This window comes from Phoenix dactylifera, chromosome 13 (assembly GCF_009389715.1).
Source record: "Phoenix dactylifera cultivar Barhee BC4 chromosome 13, palm_55x_up_171113_PBpolish2nd_filt_p, whole genome shotgun sequence".
Classification (NCBI taxonomy): Eukaryota; Viridiplantae; Streptophyta; class Magnoliopsida; order Arecales; family Arecaceae; genus Phoenix; species Phoenix dactylifera.
In genome coordinates this window covers 11,108,490-11,132,797 of record NC_052404.1, presented here as the reverse complement: position 1 = coordinate 11,132,797, position 24,308 = coordinate 11,108,490, and the positions used below count along the sequence as shown (strand labels likewise).

Below are 24,308 nucleotides of genomic sequence, written 5' to 3'. Positions count from 1 at the left end.
TATCGTTTGATATGTATCTATAATTTTATTTTTTTAACTCATGATCGTGTTATCTCTATACCTATTAAATGGAAAGGTAAGAAAAAAACTCCACTCTTAGGGAAATTAGAAAGAAAATCATAAAAACTAGTCTAAAATATCCACAATTTTTTTAAAAATAAAAATTATCTAAATAAGTTAAATTTATCTAAAAATATTAAAAATATTTAAATATGTCAGAAATCACCACACCACAAATATTTCTCTACATGCAAGCATAGGAAAAAAAATTCAAAATAAATTTTGTGGGATACTCCTTATCTATTTTAGGGAAAATAATCAAATTAGATTTTGCATGGCCGTGCTATATACTTGATAAAAGCCATTAACTAATTCCAAGCATGTGGAACAAAAAGATTGAAAAAAATTGAAATAACTTTGAATTTGAGTGGAACTCTTCTTAATTATTTCAGAAAAAAAATATTAGCCATTTAGAGCCTACACACACAGAAAATGAATTCAGAAATCTTTCACAGATATTTCCCTCCATGCACACAGAGGAAAAATATTCTACAAAAAAAAATTCAAAATAAAATATGTAAGTCTCTTCTTATTTATTTTAGAAAGAATATTTCAATTATTTTAGAAAAAATATTGGCTGTTTAGATGTGATGCACAAAAAGAATACGAAATTAGAATTATTTTAGAATATTGTTAACTAATTTTACGCATGCAAAAAAAGAATTTGGAAAAAAATTCGAAGTAAGTTTAAATCCCTATCTCTATGCCTATTAAATGGATAGAGGAGAGAAAACTCAACCTCTCTCTAAAATTCAGAAGAATTAGAAGAAAAATCTTGGAAAATTCTGTATCATTCGTTTATAATATAATTGATATGTAGTGATCCTATACTAGAGGGCTGAAGTTTGTTCCATATTCTGAATCGGGCCTGACACGAGTGACACGAGGTCCAGGTCCAGTGGTATGAGTCCACAATGTGGCTTCAGGTGTGGGCCGCTTCCAAAGTCCAAACCATAGCCTAAAGGCTAAAGCTGAAGCCTGAAGGTCCGGGAAACGCAGGGTATGATTTATTTATTTTTTAACCGTTTTCACCCCCAAGCGGTGGGACAGCTGTCCTCTCTCGATCGCCGCCATCCAAGGGCCGATATCCACCTGATATATACACGGAATATGTTAGCCTCCATGGGTCCTCCCCGGTAGCTTCCATTCTCTCCCCAGCTTCCTCTGTTTTCTTTTCGACTCTCTAGAGCTCTGGTGCATAGGAGGCATCTCGCTCTCGCTCCCTGGTTGGTGTTCGAATCCGGTCGCTCTCTCCACTTCGATCTTCTTGATATGGTAACTTATTCGAGTTCTTTCTTTTTTTCGTTCTTTGATCTGATCCGGATCTCATACGTAGATAAATTTCTCCCATCCGATTTATGTACATGATCTTGAATTCTATGAATTTAAGGTTTTATAAGATCTATAAGTTTCTACATCTTTTTCTGTTTAGATCTTTAACATTATTAGTGAAATCATTGGAGGAACTCCAGATCTGGGGATTCTTGGCTGTTTTCTCTCGTTCTTGGTATCAAAAGAACGCGTAAACCTTAACATCTTTGGTGTTTTGGGACGAAAATAAGTCGCTTTTAGGGAGATCGGGAAAGATCGCTAATCGGAGTATATGGAATATCTGACTAGTCTCGTCATTGGACGATACAATGGAACAAGATCAAGAACTAGGAGTTTTATAAGATCTGTGGTTTTCAGATTTCTTATCTTTTTGGATCTTGAAATGTCTTAAAGAGCCTACTGGATAAATACCATATCTTATCATTCTTGGCATAATTCCTCTCGTTCGTGGAATAAAAGAAAACATATAACTCCTGAGAGCTTTGATGTTTCAGATTTGATTTTCTTATCTGTTTGGATCTCAAGTTGTCAGTGCGTTCATCTTTCAAGCTCTTCTTCATGGTGATGAAGATAAGTACTTGGAGGAGCTGGATACCCTAATTAGGCTGATTGTTTTGTACATATAAATCAAACCCAGATCAAGAAGAGATACATGCTAATATTACAAAGGTACTAATTAGGCTGAGAAGATATTAATATGGCGACTGACCACATTATCACTTCTTTAGGAATTTGTGTATCTTGCTGATTGTGCATTCACGGGAAAGTGTGCCTCTGGGAGCAACCACTGAATTGGTGCCTCTAGAAACATATACCCGTCATTGCTGGATGTTAATTCAAGAAAACCTCTTGTAATGTTAACTTCTTTCCCTTGTGATAACTTTAATGATAGTTCATTAGCCAATTTATTGATTAATGGAGGTTATCTTTGAAATGTTAATGGTATATAGCATCAGTTCAGGCAAGAAGTACAAGTCTGTCTATCCATAAGGTAACATGCAGGTTGCTGTAGCATTAATTGCTTCAAAATATATGAGTTTTGTTGTAAATTTGGTCTTCACCTATTCTCAATCCACGCACATTGTGATAATTTGAGTTCCACACATTTTTCTAATGTTATGGAGTTCGGCAATATTTTGGTGCCATATTTGTAACAACACAAGACCTCATCCAAAAAGGCTAGTCGGAAGATATTTTTGGGGTTATTTGGTCATGTATAAATACCCAAGATTTACTTAGTGCATAGCCGATGTGGGACTAAACTCATGCATGCACGGATCCCTACATACTTCCCCCATTTAAGCGCTTGCGTTCTTACTAGACTAAGGGTTCATATCTATTCAAATCCAATCACAAGCACCACAATCGGCCAATGGTCAACTCTAATGGGCTCGTGCTTCAGTATCCCTTGGTTTACATAGGTCTTGGGCTGGGTCTGCTTAGATACCATTTGTAACAATCCAAGATCTCATCAAAAAAGGCTAGCCAAAAAGCATTATTTGGGTTCTTTGACGTTGTATAAGTATTCAAGGTCTACCCAGTGCATAGTCGATGCAGGACTAAACATATGTATCCTTACAAATCACTAGATTTAGATGGGTAAAACAGCTACACCTATCCAAAACCATTTAAGAAGATAAAGTAATTTACATTCAACTATTTAAAAATCTAAATATAAAATAAGAAGCTCTAAAGGACCGAATTGGACTTGATTTGACTTCATACTCAAGTCGGGGAAAAGAGGTGGGAAAGATTGATCCAAGCGGTCATAATGGAGTCGATCTAAGATCCTGTATAGGGGTCCACCCAAGGGTACGCAGAGGAGGGGACAAGTAGATGATGGGATCCATTATTTTATTTTATATCTATTTATTTTTTAATCTTTTCTCTTTCTTCTTTTTCTTCCTTTTCCTTTTTTTCCTTTCTTCTTTCTCTCTCTCTCTCTCCGTTTTTTTTCTTTCTTCTCTCTCTGAGGCAAAATAGGGGGGCGTGGGCCCACCCTTCACTAGAACAAGGGAAGAGGGAGAAGGCACGATGGCTCGACAGTGGTCTTACCTGGTGAGGGCGCCAGTCTTGAGAGCCCGACAATGGAGAAATGGCCGCCCATAGGGGTGGCGAGGCCGGAGAAGAGGATGAAGGAGAGGAGGATGAGGGAGGAGATTGGGGCTATTACCTTGCTTCGATGAGGCAAGACCATGAATCTAGCGGAGATGGGGCACGACGAGCTCGAAGCTGTGAAAACAAAGAAAGATAGAGATGCAAGAAGAGGAGAAGAGAGAGGGAGATCAAGGGAAGAAATTGTTCATGGTGGTCATGGGAGTTAGGGGAAGGGAAGAAATAGAGGGAGGAGACCGGCGATTTCGCTATCTCCTCTCCCTCACCTTTCCAAAATGATGATGGATTGTCTGTCAGCAAAGAGGAGCAATGGAAATAAAAGGGAGGTGAGTTCTTTCCTCTTTTTTTTTCTCACGCTGCTACCAGATCACCCAGCCAAAAAATACCTAGATTATCACATTCTCCCATTCTTAAAAAAAAATTATCCTCGAAATTTGCAGTTCTTAAACACAACATCAGCAAGAATTACTTTCTTAAGAGGAGTGGTAACACAGTGGCCTATTCTATCTCCCAGATAAACAGTTTAAAGATCTAGCCAACTTGGAAGATACAAAGGACTTAGAAGAATCAAAAAAAAGACTCATGAGCATCTACTGGGTTTATTAGAATTGTACATGTCGCTACTTAGTTGCTTGCACCGGTATCCTTCTTCTTTTTAAGACAATCTTGCATTAGATGTCCCACCTTGCCGCACTGATAGCATGCTCAAAGCTTCTTAAGATGAGGCCCATCATGATTCTTGCCGCAATACCGGCAAGTTTCGGTATTCTTCTTCTTAGAGTTGTTCTCTGAGTCTTTCTGCTAGTTAATTTGGGTTTCTGTTGGTTTAAGCCTCTTTCTGTCACCCCTCTCTTGTTCGAATCTCTTCAAGTCCGCTTCAACCTTCAAAGCCCTTTCCAATACATCTTTATAGTTGGTGAAAAGGTGGGAGGACAAGCGGAAATTTATCTATTCTTTATTTTAACCAAACATGATCTAACTAGACAAGACTTATCTTCTTCTTACCAAGCTTTAAGTTCTACCGATGATCAAACCTATGCTCTGATATCATTAAGTGTCATAACCCAATTCCAGAACATGAGATGGCTGTGCTACTTGGGATGTTGCCCACAATAACACAATGCCCACAAAAAGAGATCCGGTAGTCAACCCATCGCCGTTTTGGGAAGGTGAGCAAGAGGAGATCGTGAAATCGACGGTCTCCTCCCTCTATTTCTTCCCTTCCCCTAACTCCCATGACCAACATAAACAATTTTTTCCGTTGATCTCTCTCTCTCTCTCTTTTACTCTTCTTCCATCTCTATCTTTTTTTCTTTTTGCCGCTTCAAGCTCTCTGTGCCCCATCTCCGCCGGATTCACAGTCGCCGCCTCACCAGAGCAAGGTAATAGCCTCGACCCCCTCTCTCATCCTCCTCTCCCTCGTCCTTCTCTTCAATGGCCTTGCGACCCCTATGGGCGGTTATTTCTCCATTGCCTGGCTTCCGCGACCAGTGTCGTCACCGAGCACGATCACCGCTGGGCCATCGTGCCTTCTCCTTCTTCCCTTGTTCTGGTGAGGGGCAGGCTCATGCCCCCTGTTTTGCCAAACAAAGGGATAGAACAAAGAAAAAAAGGAAAAAGAGAGAGAGAAAGAAGAAAGAAAAAAAAGAAAGAGGAGAAAAAAGAGAGGAGAGAAAATAGAAAATAATAAATAGATAAAATAAAATAAAATATTGGATTCCAACATCTACTTCTCTCCTCCTCTGTGCACCCTTGGGCGGATCCCTATATAGGGCCCTAGATCGACTCCATTGCGACCGTTTGGACCGGTCTTTCTCACCTCTCTTTCTCGATTTAGGTATGAAGTCAGATCAAGTCCATTTCGATCCCCTGGAGCTTTTTATTTTATATTTAGATTTTTAAATAGTTGAATATAAATTACCTTATCTTCTTAAATAGTTTTGGATAGGTGTGGTCGTTTTACCCATCTAAACCTAGTGATCTTTGGACGAACAGAGGTAAGTGACCCTAGCACAGGCTTTACTAATTTTTGAATTATTGGTTGATTTTAATTTATATAAAGTATGAAAATATAAATTATACTAATATGATTGGCTTTACATTTTCTTAAAAATTAGGATTAAGTATATGATTGTGAAATGATTCATGTTTTTATAGCATTGTCTAATGGATACTTATGTGTGAATGCTTTTCAAATTATGAAAAAGTATATTTTCCTACAAAGGTGATATATATAGGGTCTAATTATGAATTATGAACTTTTATGAAACTAGTTGATTTACCGTAAATAATTTCATGATAGTTTTATTATTAAAAATTATTTTTAGATTACGAACTCTATAAAGCCATTTAGTATCTTTATTCATGTATGATTTTAAAAAAATATATTTAAAAAAAGTGATTTAAGAAATAAGATTACATACTCTCAGATAGCTATATACGGCCCTCGCTAGCGAGTATAATAGTTGGCATACGATTCTCGCTAGCGGGTATAATAGTTGGCGTACGACCCTGCTAATGGGTATAATAGTTGGCATATGGCCTCGCCATCGGTATAAGAGTTGGCAAACTATGATATCCAATTGATTACGATTCTGTCGCCGGTATAAGGTGACCTTAACATCTAGTTTGAGAGGATTATATTTATGGAACGATACGACTATTTATGGAATTTGTGTATGCAGTAGCATGTTTGGTTTTTTGACATGTTTATTATGTGGTTATTATGAAATGCTCTAATTACATGGCAAAATGGTTTAATGAATTAGGACTATATTTAAGTTACCTACTTGGAACTCTATTTATGAATCTGCATGATTTATGGATGCATGATCGGATTTTCATGTCATAGATTGTTGTCTATGAAATGCTTGATTTGTAATAAAAGTTATTTTCTAATGATGCATTAAATAATGTAAAAATTATGTTTGATCTAGTAAGATAGTGCATGGTTATTACTGAGCTATGAACCTCACTTTTTTCTGTGTTCTTTTCAGACAAATAAGGTTGCTAGGTGTGGGAAGGGACAAACCAAGTGGAGGTCAAGATAATAAGCTCCAAGCATAGTAGCAAGCCAATAATAAATTTAGTCTATAAATATGAAATTATGGGTTATGTAGCTTGAATATTTAAATGCTGAATTTAGATGCTTTGTACCTGCACTTTGTCAATTAATAAATAGAGGGAAGCGGGAAGGGACAAACCAAGTGGAGGTCGAGATAATAAGCTCCATGCATAGTAGCAAGCCAATAATAAATTTAGTTTATAACTATGAAATTATGGGTTATGTAGCTTGAATATTTAAGTGCTAAATTTAGATGTCGTGTACCCGTACTTTGTCAATTAATAAATAGAGAAAAATTTTGGACCACTTTTATTATTATATAATTTTTTATACAGATTTTCTTTTGTGGGCTTTGTGTTATTGTGGGCAACATCTCACGGTAACACGGCCATGTCATGTTTCGGATTTGGGGCATGACAATATTTTTGCTTATACATATGAAATATCCTTCCAAAAAGTTCTCTTTTTACAATATGATTGTAATTTCATGTTAGCTGGCTTTAAATCTCCATACATGATTTGCATTACCATCTAGGATAACAAAGTGATATATCGTATAATTGATATTAGTACCACATTTACTTACAGATTCATTATGTAGTCATCAGTTCTTAATTGTTTTAAATTGTTGTCTTGGCTGTGAGTCAGCAATAGGGACTTTACATCAAGCTTTCATGTTTTCTTCTTAATACTTAAAATTCAACATGCAATAAAGATTGAAAGAGGCCATGGTATATAGTTTTCAAGTTGATTAAAACAAGTAGGGCAAACCTATGGTCATATTGGATGATTGATGAAGAAAGTTACAGTTTAACCTACAAGATATCAGATGATTGTATGTTAAATCTCGTCTCTTTGATCCCAAATTTACAATTCTATAATTTGGAAGTGTGATCTTGGCAAATCATGAATCATAAGATTGTGGATGTCATTTTCACTCAATTAACTCTCATTACAAAGTGAAAACGCAGTGCACCCAGGTAAATAAGGAACAAGATGAATACAGAAGTTAAACGAGCATCCCACACCCGAAAGGTACCCCACATAGGCTTTCCCCGAAACCCCCCAGTCACTAAGGTAAACAAAGTAGAAAAAGCACCAATTTCTGTACCGGTTCCGGAAGAGCGAAGAAAAAGGGGGTTCGAGCCCTACTAAGCCCATCTGACCTGCTTAATCAATGACTCCGGTAGTCACCTGAACCACTCTCTCGGATAGCCCACTGCCTCTCTTCTGGATGCGAAAGAAGATTAGGTCGGGGGGTTTATCTGGACATCTAATCCATGCAGGTATGCCAAATGACTTTCTCTTTATAACGAGGAAGGGAAATGGAATTTATAGGAAGAAACCTGATCGCTTTTGGATGATCATTGAGATTCATATCCTCTACCATGTTGAGCTGTTGTTTTAGCTTTTACATTTTGGATATGGTGGTGGCAGCACATGGCAGTAGCAAAGAGTTTAGTGATCACTTCATTTCTTTTCTTTTTTTGTTTGGGTGGTGGTGGGGTATCTGTGTCTGTTTCATTTTTTTTTTGGGTGGTGGTGGGGGTGGTGGTGGTGGTGGTTCAGGGTATAGATTCTTTTGATGAATATTGGATATTGTGTTGCTACCTTATCCAGTCACGGATTAAAGTATCATTCCTTCATTATGATATCTTTTCCATATTAAGTCAACTGTATGTTAATTTGTTTTAAAAAATCTAAACAAAAGCACAAGACCTAATCAGATGGTTCGAAATTGATTTTCCAGGATTTGGGTAAGAATTTACCTCAAATTCATCATTGCACAACATAAACAATTGTAGAAATTGACAAAAAAATGGTGAGATCTGATGATAGTCAAAAAATTGTCGATTCCACTCTTGTAAGGTTTATCATACAATTATATGTTGGCATATAAACCAAGGGCCTTGCTGGAAGAAAGGGGAAAGAATGACTTTAAGTATTCATTGTTCAAATATCAAATCTAAAATCTTCTAGTTTTATGTGGGAATTTTGCTTGCACTACATGTTTAAGTTCTAACATATAATTATGGAAGTAAATCTGTTAGGTTCATATTAAAGATGAGTTTTGGTTTTGTGCCTATATATATATATATATATATATATATATATATATATATATATATATATATATATATATATATATCATAATATGTTTGTAGTGACAAGCCTTATTTTATCAGCTTGGGTTGCCTTAATCTGTCCTGCTTTGTAATTGATTCCACTTCAAGTTGAAGCCTAGAAGTCCCTACTCACTCCTTTCTACCAACTTTTCTTGGGCTTCCCATTCTTTCTAGAACCTTCCAGGCTCATGATTGAAGGACTTCCTATAAATTTGAAAGCATCAACAAATATCTTCTTGCGGCTTCCATTAAAGTTTCTTCAGACTCCAATTTCATTTTCTTGTACTTTAATTTGGATTTGAGCCCTCCTCCTTATCAAGGCCCATGATTTTGTAGACACAACCAAAGTCGTCAGGCCATCTACAGTCACCCTCCCTTGCATCCACAAGGAGTGCTGAAAGATAATATCTTAAAGCTTAATTCTCAAGGTGTCCCCTAGGAATTACTTATTCTCCATTAGTTGTTCATATACAAATTCTTGCTCAACCATAAACATCTTTATTTGTATTCTGAATGTACCTTTTGTTTTTTTCTTCTCCCCTCTAAAATTAGCCCTTCTTGTACTTTGTAAAGCTTTGCCCTTCGCATGCTGCTATAGATCATGTGTTGGTTCATGAATATGGCTCCATTTAGCAAAGAACAGCAAAAGATGACTCACAAAGTCTACCAAATTAATAAATGTTCTTTCATCTAGGGGAAATCGAAATAGCAGAAAATTTTGAATGGTTATGGTAGTAATTGATGATACACCAAGATATATTCACAATTATAAAATCTTCAGCAACTTCTTTTCTTCATGGTGAATACTTAATTTTATAAATCATTTTTATGTTTGCAGGAGGCTTGTCCATCAATCAAAAACATTCTTCTTCTTGACTCCGAGGGGAAACGAGTAGCTGTAAAATATTATACAGATGACTGGCCAACGCTTGCTGCAAAATTGGCAAATGAGAAATCTGTATTTACTAAAACAATGAAGACAAATGCTCGATCTGAAGGTGACATTAATGCAATCTCAATTTTCAGTTTTCATTCATGATTTTTTTTCTTTTGGCATGCGTCCATAAATACATACATATACATCTACATATATGCATACGCACGCACACACACTTACATGCATCTGTTGACAGCTTACATGGTTTGTGCTTGCATGCTAGAATTTCTGACCTTTTGCATTATCTTGCAAGTGAAGGGTAAAATAATTACTTGCTTGACAAATTCAATGATTTTTTTGGCTAAACATATGGAACTCTTATGAAAACCTCGCACTATTATATTTCTTTAATCTTGTTTGCATGCTATATTTTACCCATTAGAATGCTCGTGATATGTGTATGTAATCTTAGCTTAAAAGGGAATTTTGGGCAAGGGATAGGCAGGCTTTTGTAGAAGAGAATATTCTATCACAATTGATGTCCATTGGTCTATGATACTGATGAATGTTCAAAAATATCCATGAGGTATATAATTAACTAGAAAAGGAGTCAACTAGCTAGGCATCTCTGCATATTATGAAACTTCTCTCACAGAACATGTCTAGAAAGTGGTTTCCTTTGATTATAATACTTTATGATTGTGCTCCTCAATATTAGCTAGATTTTGTGGGCATGGTATAGATTATCAAGGACAGAAGTTCATGTTTTTCCAAATTTCTGCCATACCATTAGTGCATTTATCCTTTTCAGAATCTTCCCGAATTATTTTAAACCCTCCTGGTCTATAATGTGTTTGTTGCAAGATATCTCATGCATATTTGCATGCATTTTTAATGCCTCCCCAGCTACTCTGTCCCACCTTAGCATGGTTTGGGAATAGGACAGGTTTCAAAATACTGGTGTTTACACGGCATCTCATGTATTAGTGCATGCATTTTTATTTTTTGATGTTTCAGAATCTGCTTGCCTTGGCCCTCAATGCAATTGGGGAGTGCAGTCTGCCTGCAACAACTATACAGCCACCCCCATCCTCTCCCCCCTTGCTCAACTTTATGGGTGAGAGATGCCGATTTCCATCCAAAGCAAGAAGCAGGTTGGCAGAGAGATGCAAATTATGAGATTTGTTTTTGAGTGAAAAATATATAGGATTATGGCATAATCTTAGTGGCTTACATTCTTTCTCCCCAATCTGGTAGATGGGAGAATTTGCCCCATTGAGATAGGCGTAGTGCTGGACGACAAATTGTCTTCTTTCTTGTGTTATATTTCATTTCTGTGCCATCTTAATCAACTTTGATATGTGATTTGATTGTCTTACTATTTTTTGTCATCTAATATAGAAGATATATGGACCTTTTTCTGTGCTGCTCATGAACTAGTTTTATCATTTACAGCAGAGATAGCAATGCTTGACAATTATATCGTTGTGTACAAGTTTGTTCAAGATCTGCATTTTTTTGTTACTGCTGGAGACGATGAGAATGAACTCATTATTGCCACAGTGCTTCAGGGATTTGTTGATGCAGTTGGCCTTCTTCTCAGGTCTTGCCAGTTTTATTATTAGCACACCTTCCTATTCATCACGACTTTTAGGTGCATAATTTGCAGACTTGTTTTTATTTGAATCATCTTATGCACAGAGCTTAACTGCATTCCCCATTCTTCCAGGAATGAGGTGGATAAACGGATGGCACTTGAAAACCTGGATTTGATCCTTCTTTGCCTTGATGAAATTGTTGATGGAGGGTACAGACATGCTCCCTTTTTGCAATACCAGGCTAAACCATGAAGCCCATTATTTATTATTGTTTCTGCTATTCTCTTAGCATTTCTTGTTGAGCAAGTAGGAATGTCGCTACCTGTAAAAATAATCTTACTTGGCTAGGTTGAGCTTATATCAAAGTAGGAGAATGCCATCGTAGTATTAGTTTTTTAACAACCAGCTATAAAAATTCTTATAGCCGGAAGTAACTCTCTCTCTCTCTGGATAGAAGCTGGAAAGTACTTGCTCCTGAAGACTAAGAACCTCTCACTACCAAAAAAAGGAAAGAAAGACAGCCTCGTCAGGATCACACTGCAAATTCTGGGAAATGGCGGGTGTGTCTTCAGGACATTGACAAAGAATTATAGCAGCAAGCTAGAAGGAACATGCTTCTGGGTATTGAGAACTACAGAAAAAGATATCGGGCTGCACAAGTTGGGGTCATAAATGACTGCTCAGAAAATTACTTTTAGCGTAGCCGAACCTTTTAATATATGTCTTTGCATGCTAGTAGATTTTGTTCTTTGGCTGTGTTGAAAGATGTGATGCTAAAGATTTTGTTTATGTTTGCCTTGCAGAATCATTCTTGAGACGGATGCTAGTGTTATTGCTGGAAAAGTTGCAAGCCACGGTCTAGAGGGGGCTGGATCCCTGTCTGAGCAGGTGCTTGCGATATTTATTTTATGCCCAAGTTTATTTAACGTAAATTGGGTACTTGCATTTTTATCGTTTCTGAAGCATGGCTTAATCTTTTGCCTGCAGACTATATCTCAAGCCCTAGCCACAGCTCGCGAACATTTGGCAAGATCCCTTCTTAAATGATGTGCTCAGTTTTATCCTTTTCCTTTTCTTCTTTTTTTTTTTGGCTGCTGGTGGTGGTAATGAGGGATGGGGTTAATTGATTGTTTAACCCAGTCAAGCCTAAATTTTCTGTAAGTTGGAATGTAATTTATAGTTCAAATTTATGTGGGGCAAGCAGCCACGAGGATTGATTATCTGGTTCTTTAAATTTTTCTAAGACAATGAGCTTGCAATTTAGTTTGCAATTACAAGTGGCAGGGAAATTGAGATTGCATCATGTGGGAGTGTTTAACTCACATTAGTAATTTTGTGATCTCTTTTTTTTTTGGTGATCGTCGTTTCTTCTAAATTTGTTTTGAAGGATAAAGATTTGCAAGATCATGTATAAAAGTTTTGAAACCAGCATTTTTTTACGATAGCAAGTAATAGCTTCATTTTTTTTTACAGGGTTGGTGGTACAGGTCAGAATGAAACCACAGCATTTGCAGGGCGCTACACAGATCAGGCATTCTAAAAAGTTACCAGGAGATTTGCCTCTTATTTTACTCTAGAGCAACGGCAAAGTCCGGATCTGCTTATAGTAAGTTTGTACGCAGCAGGCTAATGCTCGAGATCCTTTGTAGGTATCAACAATGAAGCAATCCTTTTTAATAAGATTGTGCAAAATTGTAGACAACCACTGTAGGCTTCACCTGCGATCAGACTGCACTCCCACTGAAATCTTTCTACATCCTTACAGATCGCTTTACACTTTCCGCCTGCAAATAAAAGGAAAAGACAATTGGTATCATCTTTACGCATTGTCCTGCTTTCTTTGGAAGGGACGAGGCCTGAGCTCAATCTCTCTTAAATGCTTTATCAAGGGACGTTACAGCATATCCTTTCTCAACTTCGTACCTCACCAGGAAAAGGCATCATTGTGTCCATAAATAAAGCATATTCGGAAAGGCCAATCATCACCCCCACCTACAAAGACCCAGCTCTCGTAGCTCCCATCTGAATCGCTCAGCGTCCATCAGCTACCCTCCTAATCACAGAGTTACAGCTAGAAAGATTTGGCTTGCAGTGGCAGACTAAACCATTCTGGACCCTCCTAATCATAGAGTTAAAGCTAGAAAGGTTTGGCTTGCAGTGGCAGACTAAACCATTCTGGCTTTCAGCTTCCAGGCTCAGGGGACTTCTTGCTGTTGCTGCAATCTTGTCCAACCTATCAGAAAATGTTAGGAAGCAAGAGAGATATGAATTCCCGTGAGCATAAAAAGGAATGCAAACATTGTTTTTAAATAGGGTTGGGTTAGTTGATGCTAATTCTGGATTGATGGAAGCAAATTCTTAACCAGAACAAGGGGCTAAGAGAAGGATGTGCACGCTATAAGAGTCAAACTATATTTCCCCAGATGGAGCAGGGTAGCAAGATGTAAAAGATTTCTAACCATTATCATGAAGCAGGAAAGTACTCCATTAAGTATATAAATATTTATCTGCACCTGTTGAACAAGAACATGCAATTCATTCCAAAAGGGTGATTTCTTTTTTTAAGCATTTTAAAACAGATGAAGCTCATCCAGACTATTAAAGACTCATTCAAAAATGCCCTACAAAATGAAAATACCAGCGCCATAAGGTCTGCTTCAGAGAAATTATTTTAACTGATCTTATAACACAGCGAGCCCAATTTTAAGCCAAAATGATGTTGAAAAATCAACCTGGGAGACGTATTGCTGAGACAATCTTAGATGCGGCCATATCAATGGAATAAGTGACTCATTATTTCGATGAATCATTTCTTCGGGTAGAAAAAGATAATGTAAATACTTACTCGAAATCTCATTTATTAGAGTCTTCAAAAAGGCGTGGGTTGACTCGAAAACCAGGGACCTTGGCTTAGCAATGAATGAAGGAAAGCTCGAAGAGCTTTCTCCACCAGCGGCATATGTAGCGGTCGGCCAACTAAAGCTCACTAAGTTTCGCTTCCCTCTCTTATTAAACTTCATGAAGTAGTCGGCATTCTATAAGTGGCTTGTCGAGTTTATAAAGCTTTGCTTCTTGAAGTCCATGCTCCATGCCTCCCTTCATTTGCTTGCCTCCTTTCAGCCAAGACTGCCTACTGACGTTAAGCTAACCGCCAAAAGCTCACCCTTTGGGTGTCGCATCTGGCACAGAGGCATGAAGTGAAGAGGCAATCAAACTAAATAACCAAAGTCATGTAATGAGAAGCCATCTAATAATTACTAAACAGATGAGATGGAGATCACTAGGATTATCTTACTTGTGAGCCATCTCAAAAAAGACAGGAGGCTGACATTATTAAACTATCAAGCCAATAGTCAAAAACAAGAGCAAAGGCTTGAATTTTTTTTTTTTTGGGTGAAAAATAGAAGGGGAGGGGGAGAGGCGAACCTCACCCGCGTAGCAACCCCCACTGGTCCCTCCTTCCACCAGGGAATGTTCGATGTAGGCCGCAAGTTTCCGCGTACCCTTCCCGACCCATGGGCTCCTCTCACTGGGCTCATCACCCATGTGTGAGTACGTCACCCCAGCGCCACCTCGATACCAACAGACCAGTAGCGCTCCCACCGGCAGCGTCCAGGCGTGGGGCATCCGGTCCCCGAATTTAGTCAACACCCACGGGTTTCAAACCTGGGCAACCCTGGTGGAAGCCAACGCCCCGTTCCATCTATGCTACCACCTTGGTGGGAATTTTTTTTTTCTCACCTTATCTGTCAGAATGATCCTAAGAACCCAAGTAGATGCACGTAAAATCCTTCTAAACTTAATGAAATAAAATCCACCCACTACACCCCTCCACAACCACCCCCACTCATCTGCGGACGGTGCCAAAAAAAAGGAAAAAAGAACTTTGCCTCCAAAAGTTAGCAATGAATTTATGTTATCCAGCAAGAGAAAACCCTCTGGTTGTCCACCCACTGTACAAGGTTTTTCTTAGACTTTTCTTTTCCCATCTCTTGATAGCAAAGGATTTTAGCTTTCGTAAAACTGGGGTTGCTTGATTAACTGAGAAGAGGGAACAGGAGTTGGTGAATCCTCGCAATGAAACAGAAAATGCCGAACAAACCTGAACAGATGTTTTTCTGTAATGTTATTATACTATGATAACAATGAGAAAGCAGCCACCAAGCCTCTCCCAATAACCAGGGAGTAGGATGTCAATTGGAAGGGAAAAAAAAAGGGGCAAAAGTTAGCTGTGGTTTAAATTGCAATATCAAATCAGTGGTAATGAGATATAGGCTAGAAATTGCGTCTCTGCTTGACCTCAACCATACTTGATTTTCTGATCACAAGAGGTCAGAGATGGGTATGCTGCGGAAATTTTATAGTGAATCTATCTATTCATAGGGCCCTGATAGTCATGTACACAAGTCTGCTGTATGCCCCCACTCCTGGAAGAGTTTGACGTCCTGCCTATCAACTTAAACTGAAAATCCTTGACATGCTGGACCCTTCAGAAATGTATCTTGAAATTGGATTATGTACTAAAGAATAAACGTCACAATGGCATTCCATCCTATGTCACAACTTCCACAATTATTTGTTTCACAAATTCCACATCCCATGTCATAATGACTTGGTATTAATAACTCTGCAGATTCACCAAAAGTAAAAACAGAAGCATTTTCACAGGATATAAGATAGATATGAAGCTTCATTGCACAACTTATGCCTGCATATATAGAAATGTTCCCTGTCTGTGTATATGACCCATTATAAGGTGTTCGAAGCATTAAGCTTTATGTGAATCAAGTGATCTTTCACAATTCAAATGACAACGAAGAATTAAAACAAGTAATGACCCATTTCACCTTCTTCTAAATGAAACTGGATCTTTTGGATTAAACTAGCTGAGATTATCTAAAAGTAAAATAGCAAGACACTAAACATTTTAGTTGCAATTTACTAACTATATGACAGTACATTGGTTTCAGGCAATTTTAACTGACATTTCAGATCAAGGGCTAGCCAGAACTAGAACTGAAACTGAAGCAATCAAACTGTACAGGTTGTCCTAAATGTCCATGTACGGCTTATGAATCAACTAGTGCGACTTCTTAACAGGGAGCCATAAACATAACCACACATCCAATGCATGTCATGTACTCTTATGTGTGTTTGTCTATGTGTAGGTGACATAATATTCAGAACATAAAAGTTGGTTAGAAGCCTCAAATGCTAATACAAAGGGCCACCCTTGTTCCAAGGTGGCAAGGAAACACAACCTATAATTTCCACAATGGTTTCCCTTGAACTTTCAAACATTCTCTAACATGTCATCCCTCATCAATAAATTCTCAGCTTCTCGCCACCAAGCCACAAAATGCCTTTTGAATGTTATTATTTCCTTACCAAAACCAACCTGAATAAACAAAGGATGTTTTTACTAGGTTTAGGCTCCAGCATCTGTTTCTAGAACTCGACACAGTAAACCCGACCTCTATAAAACCCTTTTGAGAATCACATGGCACCTGTGAATGCCTAAACATGTCTTATTTTCCAACTATCTTTTAAATTCCAGAAGTCACCTATCAAAATATCTTTCTTAAAATAAACCAATCATATATTTTTAAATCAGCAAACATAACAATTTGAAGACAAATAAGCAGTTCAAACATACAAATGAGGGCACACATAGGACTGAAACCATACAGAAGCTGTCATTATATTATTCGTTATATTTTTAAGTATCCCTTTCCACCCTATAATCAATCAATTTAAACCTACCAACCAACTGCAAATAGAAAAGCGATATGAAAAGCAGAATTAACCCCAATTAACATCCGTGTTCGATGATGATCCCATAATAATATAAGCCCAATTATATTATTCGTAATATTTGTAAGCAAGCAATCGGCACAACAGACCGTTTCCTTTTCTCAAAACAAATGGAAACCCAATCCAGGAACTCCTCAGATGGTGTTTATATTCTCTTTTCATGATGTTATATTCTCCAAAAGATTATAATCCCAATAAAACAAATGGAATGTGAAAAGAGAAGAATCTATAAAGAAAATGGGGATATGATTCGGCTTCAGAGGAACCTGATAAATTGCTCAGTAGTTCAATCATCTCCACCTTTTTGGCTCATATCCCCAAACCTTTGCTTGAAAGTGTCTTGCTTCTGCATCCACATCATATGTGCCTGCAAAATGTGATGGTACAACCCAAGAATTAGGAGATTGTTTAGTCCAGTAACCGATCAGTTCATTAAAAATGGAAGGAGGGAACATCGAATTGGACAAGGGACATGAAGAATTTGGGGCAAAAGGGAGTAGAAGAACCTGTAGAGTGGCCACCCACACAACAAGGAAGGAAGTGAACCAGAAATTCTTCTCTTTCAAAGGCTTCAATGCCTCCATCTCAAAGTTCCAAACCAAACCCTAAATTGAATGCAGGACGAGTATGAATTAGGCGACGACGATGGCAAAACCCTAGCAACGGAAATAGAGAGGGGTTTTAATTCGCGCAAAGTTTTTTCCCCTGCCATCGATCGACCATTGCCCACGCCCCACAGGGATTACATGTGCTGAAATAAAGCATTTATATGGCTTTATCCATGAGGTGGAATAGTAAATGGTGTTTCCTGTTTGCCCTCCACCAGCTGCTTTTTTGTTTTTTTCCTTTCCCCTGCCTCTCTCGTTTCCTCCATCAGCTGCTCCTCCACCCTCCGAAACATAGCAGTTCTTCTTCTTTTTTTTTTCTTCTTCTTTTCTCTTTTGAAGTTGATGATAGAACTTAGTTAAAAAAACGACTGCACTTCAAATGAGTTGGTTTGGGTACACCACATTTCTTTCAATGCAAGCTGGCAGCAAGGCCAACTTCTTACCCTGAAACTTCTTGATAATGCCATTCAAAGTAACATCAAGGTTATATTTCACCAAAGAAATTTTTTCAAAAATCACAGTGGGAGACTGAATTGAACTGAACATATAGAGGTTCTGAAAAAACATGACAATCAATATTCATACAACAACTCAGTGTTGGCAAGCAATACATGTCAGGGACTTTGTCAAATTGGATATGAGAAGGCATGAACTAGCGATGGATGTAATCTTGATAGAAATAAAGTTGTAATATACAGAATATTATTACAAATAATAAATGTAACTGAGGTGGAAAAGGTGATCATAATATGTTCAGCTCACCAAATAATAGCAGAAACCAAATGAGGTTCCAAAGTTCAGCAAGTTGTGGATTTGATACAGGAATATTGAGTAAAAAATACCTCCAAAATCAATCAAGATGGAATACCTATGAAAGTCTTCAAACAACATGGAAAAACTGTGTCCCATTGTCTCGTTTTTTTTTTGCAACCTCAAGAGAAATTTGAGCTGTTTTTTTTATCCTAAGCTGTTTTATATGAAAACCACAATGCATGCAAGTCAAAAGCTCCATATCAAAGAAATCTTTCTGATAATGCATCCATGCCTATCATCAGTCTATTAAAGAAACAATTTTACTCTATGGACATTCATTTTTCCCATTCTTTATCACCCACTAATCCTCAAAGTATGTTTTGTTTTGTTTTGATTTGAAAATTATTGAACAAGCTATAAACCAATAGCGTACTCCAAAACCTACCCCCTAGAAAAAACATCATTGTAGCCTATAAGCATGATATGGAAAATCGAAACTTACATTAGCACAAAAAATAAGCCTCATCCTGTGTATTAGGAAATGGCTCTATGCTCCTACTCCACCATTGGTTCCTATCCTACAAAGAGACCTCCCAAATGACAAGTATTTTTCCCCCACCCACTTCTTTCTTTCCTAAGCCATTCATCCTATGTTTGATGCTTTGTCTTCATATGAGTGATCTTTTCCCTAGTGCTTACATGGTTCAACAGTCTCAAAAAATCCTCTCTTACTTCTCACCCGTATGTTGCTTTTTTGCATGCTTCGTCTCCTTGTTTATTTAATATATATGCCCTGTTTTACCACATATCCACCTCAGAAACCTCATCTCGGCTCCTCAAACGTATTTATGCCCATGGTGCCACTTAACTTCAAGTGATCTCATCTTTATTGCAAATTTAGTCTAATAGTTATCTCATGATATTTCTTTAATAGTCTCAGTGGCATTGCTCAAGTCCTAATTGAAATGTGCCCATCAGCATAGTAATCTATCTTAGCAATATATGGTCCCTCGATCCTCTATGGAAGTTATGAAAGGGCATAGTCATAACGCCCACCAATCTGGACAAACAAAGAGTATCGACATCTGCACTCTGTGATAAAGGCAAGAAATTTTTGTCCTGATTAGCTTGCAACCTACAATCACATGCCTGCTGATCTAACAAAATGGAGAGTAACGGAATTTGCATTATGCGGCAGAAAACCTGTAAGGCCATATTCTTGACACCATGAAAACTAAACAAATGCAGAGTATCGGAATCCACCTTATGCGACAAAGCCAACATTCGAGCAAGAAATTCATACTCTAAATAGATCCCTCCAGCGATCTTACCAAATGTTAGTCCTTTAAAGCACCCATTAGTCCCAAAAACAAAAGCAGAATTCTTGGGCAACATCCGTCATCTAGATGTCAGTCTTACCTGATTCAATCCACTACTCCTTCCTGATTGCATAGCGTTATGGCTTGTTCTACTTCCAATCTAACAAAACAATATTTCTCTGGGGAAGAGATGAGTTATCTCTCTAGACTGCATCAAACAGTCAAAAATGCCGAGAGGACAATCACATCAAACCATATCTCGATGCACAAAAATAAAATTTCGATAGAGACCCGCATTAATGCATTCGCAGAAACAGCATCATAAGAACATGAACCGAATCAAACCAACGCCGGCGAAACACTAACGCCCCCCCCCCCCCCCCCCCCCCCGCCCAAAAGAAAAAAATAAAAAAAATCAAAGAACCGAAACCCCGCCTGGAAAACGAATACGAAACCATTCAAGATTCGAGAGCAGCAAGCAAATTAAACAACAGCACAATACGGCAAGAACGTCAAATAAATGGAGATTAAAGAAGGACAAGTAAGAGAAAGAAACCTGTCATCCTTCTTGAGAAGCCATCCCACCAATCACCAGGCTCCTGGCCCGAATCCATGGGCTCTTCGGCGGCCGCCTACTTCTCGGTCTTCTTTTCGGCCCTCCTCTTCTTAAAACCTCGCACGGCTGCCATGAGAACCGACCCCAAGTCTCCAACGCCAGAGAGAAGAAGCCGAGTCAGAAGCTCGGGCGCCGACACGATAAAGAAAAAGATGAAGAAAGAGATAAGGAATTGAGAGTAGGGGTAGACATAAGCCATCGTTCCAAGCCCAGATTCAATTCAAGAATGGGAGGAAACGAGACGGAGATCAGCGAGCGAAGGTGGAGAGGAATGAAGGGCAGGGAGAAGAGCATGCATGGCTGGACAGAGAGAGGGCGCATCTACGATGTGGTACAGGGTTCGGACACTACTATTTAGGTCTGGAAATCTGGTGTGAGATTCTGGAGCCGCCATGGGTTGCCTGGTGCAAGTTTCTCGCCCAAATTATGACAAAATCTTGGAAGAAATAGCAGTGCCTCATAAACTTCCCTTTGTTATCACACCGGAATCGGATAATATATAGAATAGCTCATAGAATGAAGAAGGGTGCGACCTTTTATGGCCAACTAACCCTCCTACGGGGATAATCTTGAGGATTCTTATTTTTGGGATATTACAAAAAAAAAGTTTCGGGCGGTAAGCAAAAAAAAAAAAAAAAGCTCCCTTGCCTTGAAAATGGCTGTTCCTATCTCTCTCCTTCCTTTCTTCGCTTCTGGATGGTTTCAGGATCACCTACTGATTGATTTCGAGCTGATCCAGGGGCTAGCTCGGCTACTGATAGACAAAAAAACAGGAAAGATTTTTCGGTGGAGCCAATCATCACAAAGATTTAGGAGTTGGTCTTGATGCTGAGTTGCATGATTTTGGGTTCACTTTGGCCCTCGTGGAAAGGACATATGTGAACGAGACGAATAGACTCGTTTGGAGGACTAAAGCAAACTTCATCTTTTGGTCATTCGCCTGTGAGTCCGGTTTTCTGTGCTACATTATTTTTAGATCCAGCAAAATCATTGGTTGCAGAGCCCACTATCTTTGTTGTCAATGAACAGAATATTGTAAACTTTAATGTTTACACAAATCCCATTGTAAACTTTTTGAACTGTTGCTGTGGAGTTCCATGAAATTTGTTATACGTTCTAGGTTGAATTTGTAGAAAGACCATGCAATACGTTGATAAGTGAGAATAAAAGTATAAAGAGAAAAACTGAAATGAATAACATAACATTTACCATTTTTCCTTCTCCCTTTTAATTATTTTCTCTCTTTCTTCGTCCCATTTAGTTTTCGTTTCTTAAGTTATCCGACTTTGATACGATGTTTTAATTAGATTTATGAATTGCATGAACAAATGGATAAGATGTGATTTTTTTTTAATATAATTATAAATAGATTGGATATGACTGAAAGTTCTAGTTTGTTTCAAATTTGATCCGATCCAAACTCAGGCAAATCTATTACTATCCGGTGTTGTCAAAGTAGAGGTTAATTTGGAGCGAGGATCATCTTCTAGTGGCAACTGAAGTGGAGAAGTCACCATCGAGTGCTTGCTTAGATAGGATTGTGTCACGTCCTTTAAGCAAGATATCTAGGATGCAATTCTTGGCGACTTCGGCCCTTACCAACCTAAATGTTCGATATAATTTAATCTAAATAGATAGGGTTTGGATCCACTGTAGCAAAATATTTAGTGCAATTTTGAGACTTGTATGGTAGCAGATTGGCTAACCAACTATATGCAAGCATCGAATAGGTTGAAAGGATTTGGATGGAAGGATTTCTACCTATTTTGATTTCTTTATCAGTGCAGATGCCGGAGGGTTCTCTTTCATCCGCTTGCAGTAAGTTTCCTCACATCTCTGTTGCCAAAAAAAAAATTTTAAAAAAAAATGGTTCCTCCCTCTAAAGTTTTAGATGCTTTGAGATGCAAGTTGAACCGAAGAGAGATCCAGAATCCTATCACCAGCCAACCATGTACTGTTTGAGAGCGAGTGATTAAAGGAAAATATGATATACGAGCACCATAAGCCATGCATGTATCTCTCTTTGCACCACAATCACCATCCACTCGTGTACCGAGGGATGGATGGTGCAGGGTATTGATCCTCCGGTTCAACACTTTAGAATCAGATATGAAACCCCATGTATGGTCCATTCTACCGTGGCGTTTCTTTCTTTGTTTTTCTTTTCTTTTCTTTTCTTTTCTTTTTTTTGGCTGAAGCAGATGTATTATATACGACGAGTACGAATACACCTAAAAAAGTCAAAGATAACAAGTTCCAGAGCGCACTGGATAACTCTCTCTCCCCCAGCCAAAGGGTCTTCCCAAAATGGTTAGCCATGAAAGAGGCTACCCAATCTGTTGCCCCATTGGCTTCCCAGTACGCATACTTTGCTTGAACAACCATCCCCTCACTCACCATAGCCCGAATATCCCTAAGCAGCGGGTGGGTGTCGCCCACCCCACCCACGCTCTGCTGGATCCAGCTAATAATTGTCGCTGAGTCGCCCTCCAGCACTATAACACATGTATGCAATAAGCGTCGAGCGTAACTCAAGCCGGACCAAGCTGCCCTCAACTCCATTCCCAAGACCGAGGTATCAAAAATCTGGCAGCCACTAGCTGCAATCACCCTGGAGTCCAGACCTCTGATGATGAAGGCCGCCCCTCTCCTACTCTCGCCATCCAGTATACTACCGTCAAAATTTACCTTCAGGAAACTTGGGGATGGGGGCTCCTAGGTGAAGAACACCGTGCAAAATGCTCCAAAAGTAAGAGAGGAGCCCCAGGTGTCCTAAGCTATCAAGGGTCCATCCGACAGGTGCAATTGAATAACCTTAGTTGCCTGGCTCCGAGCCCGCTCAATCACGAACCGTGGAGGGGGACAACTCTCACCAAACGTCGAGGCATTTCTGGATAGCCAGATTTGATACGCCGTATAGGCCACCATTGTAGCCGCCTGCCTGGAGCATGATGAGGCCACCCACCGTCTGGTCAACTGCAGAAAGGACGCCGAGTCATGCCGGGCTTCCAAAGGGGCCCTGGCAAGCTCCCAAATCCTCCTCGCATGCTGGCACTGGAACAATGCATGGTCCACAGACTCAGCCACCTGGCATAAGGGGCACTCAGAATGGGTCTCCAGGCCCCTACCACTCAGGACGAGCCTCGTCGGTAGCCTACCCTAGGCCACCTTCTAGAGAAATAAGGCCACCCTCGAATGCAGACCCAAGCGCCAGACCCAAGCACGGTCAACCCTTGTGTGCTGCACACTCTAGAGAAAGCCGAAGACATCGACAACTCCGACTCTAGATCTAAATGTTGAGCAACATACCTATACATGGAGACAAGGATAACTTGGAACTGGTACTGACCGGATCCTCTCAGCAAGCTAATCACCAAACAGCTGTTCTAAGTGGGTAGAATCCCATCCTGCCCCACCGGGCCGAAGGAAGTCACAAACCCGAAGCTCTCCCGGGCGTCAATGCTAACCATGGTCGGCCACCGCCCTACTGGAAGCAAATTCACCCATGAGTCTACTACCACGTCCATGCTTTGTCCATCACCGATCAACCACATGTAATTAGACTAAAACCAAGGCACATACCTGTCAATTTCCTGCCACAAGGGGGAGCATCGCCAGCTCCTAGTCGGTGTCTCGCCAACCCGAGCCGGACCACATCACGATACCATCACCTGACTCCAAAAACATTGGGGCTCCAGGATGAATCTAGCTGCATGCCAAGCAATCAAAGCCGCTCTCCTCGTTAAGAGAGAATGCAGCCCCAGACCGCCAGCTCAGGTTTGAAGACAAATCGACTCCTAAGCTACAAGGTGCACCTGGTGGCCCCACCGAGAGACCCCCATAGGAATCTTCGTAGAAACCGCTCGATCCTCGCCAGCATCGTTTTTGGGACAACGATGTAGGATATAAGGTAGACCGGTATGGAGCACAAGACCGATCTGACCAGGGTCACTCTGCCCATCATGGAGAGCGATGCTGCTCTTCAATCCTCCAGCCGCTTTTGGACATACTGCACTATCTCGAGGC

General features: G+C 39.3%; 1 protein-coding gene and 1 long non-coding RNA gene across 11 annotated transcripts; one reads left to right on the top strand and one right to left on the bottom strand.

Annotated features, from left to right (window-relative positions):
- The first annotated feature begins 1,176 nt into the window (after positions 1 to 1,176).
- Positions 1,177 to 12,475, top strand: LOC120112911 (coatomer subunit zeta-2-like). 3 transcript variants are annotated; one of them, XM_039133076.1, is made up of 6 exons: positions 1,177 to 1,335; positions 9,536 to 9,695; positions 11,033 to 11,177; positions 11,304 to 11,381; positions 11,976 to 12,060; positions 12,160 to 12,475. In XM_039133076.1, exons 1-6 carry the CDS (start codon positions 1,333 to 1,335, stop codon positions 12,217 to 12,219), a joined length of 531 nt encoding a protein of 176 aa, XP_038989004.1. In that variant the 5' UTR covers positions 1,177 to 1,332; the 3' UTR covers positions 12,220 to 12,475. The 3 variants fall into 3 exon arrangements, with proteins under 3 accessions (XP_038989004.1, XP_038989003.1, XP_038989005.1); XM_039133075.1 differs by having other exon boundaries at positions 11,030 to 11,177; XM_039133077.1 differs by lacking the exon at positions 1,177 to 1,335 and adding an exon at positions 10,592 to 10,728 and having other exon boundaries at positions 11,030 to 11,177.
- Positions 12,263 to 21,166, bottom strand: LOC120112912. Of its 8 annotated transcripts, XR_005514592.1 has the most exons (4): positions 20,223 to 21,156; positions 17,493 to 17,591; positions 17,253 to 17,353; positions 12,263 to 13,405 (listed from the first exon to the last, which is right to left on the bottom strand). It is a non-coding gene; the product is annotated as an uncharacterized LOC120112912 (long non-coding RNA). The 8 variants fall into 8 exon arrangements; XR_005514586.1 differs by having other exon boundaries at positions 12,263 to 17,353; positions 17,493 to 18,047; positions 20,223 to 21,166; XR_005514587.1 differs by having other exon boundaries at positions 12,263 to 17,353; positions 17,493 to 18,044; positions 20,223 to 21,165.
- Between the last annotated feature and the right edge of the window lie 3,142 nt (positions 21,167 to 24,308).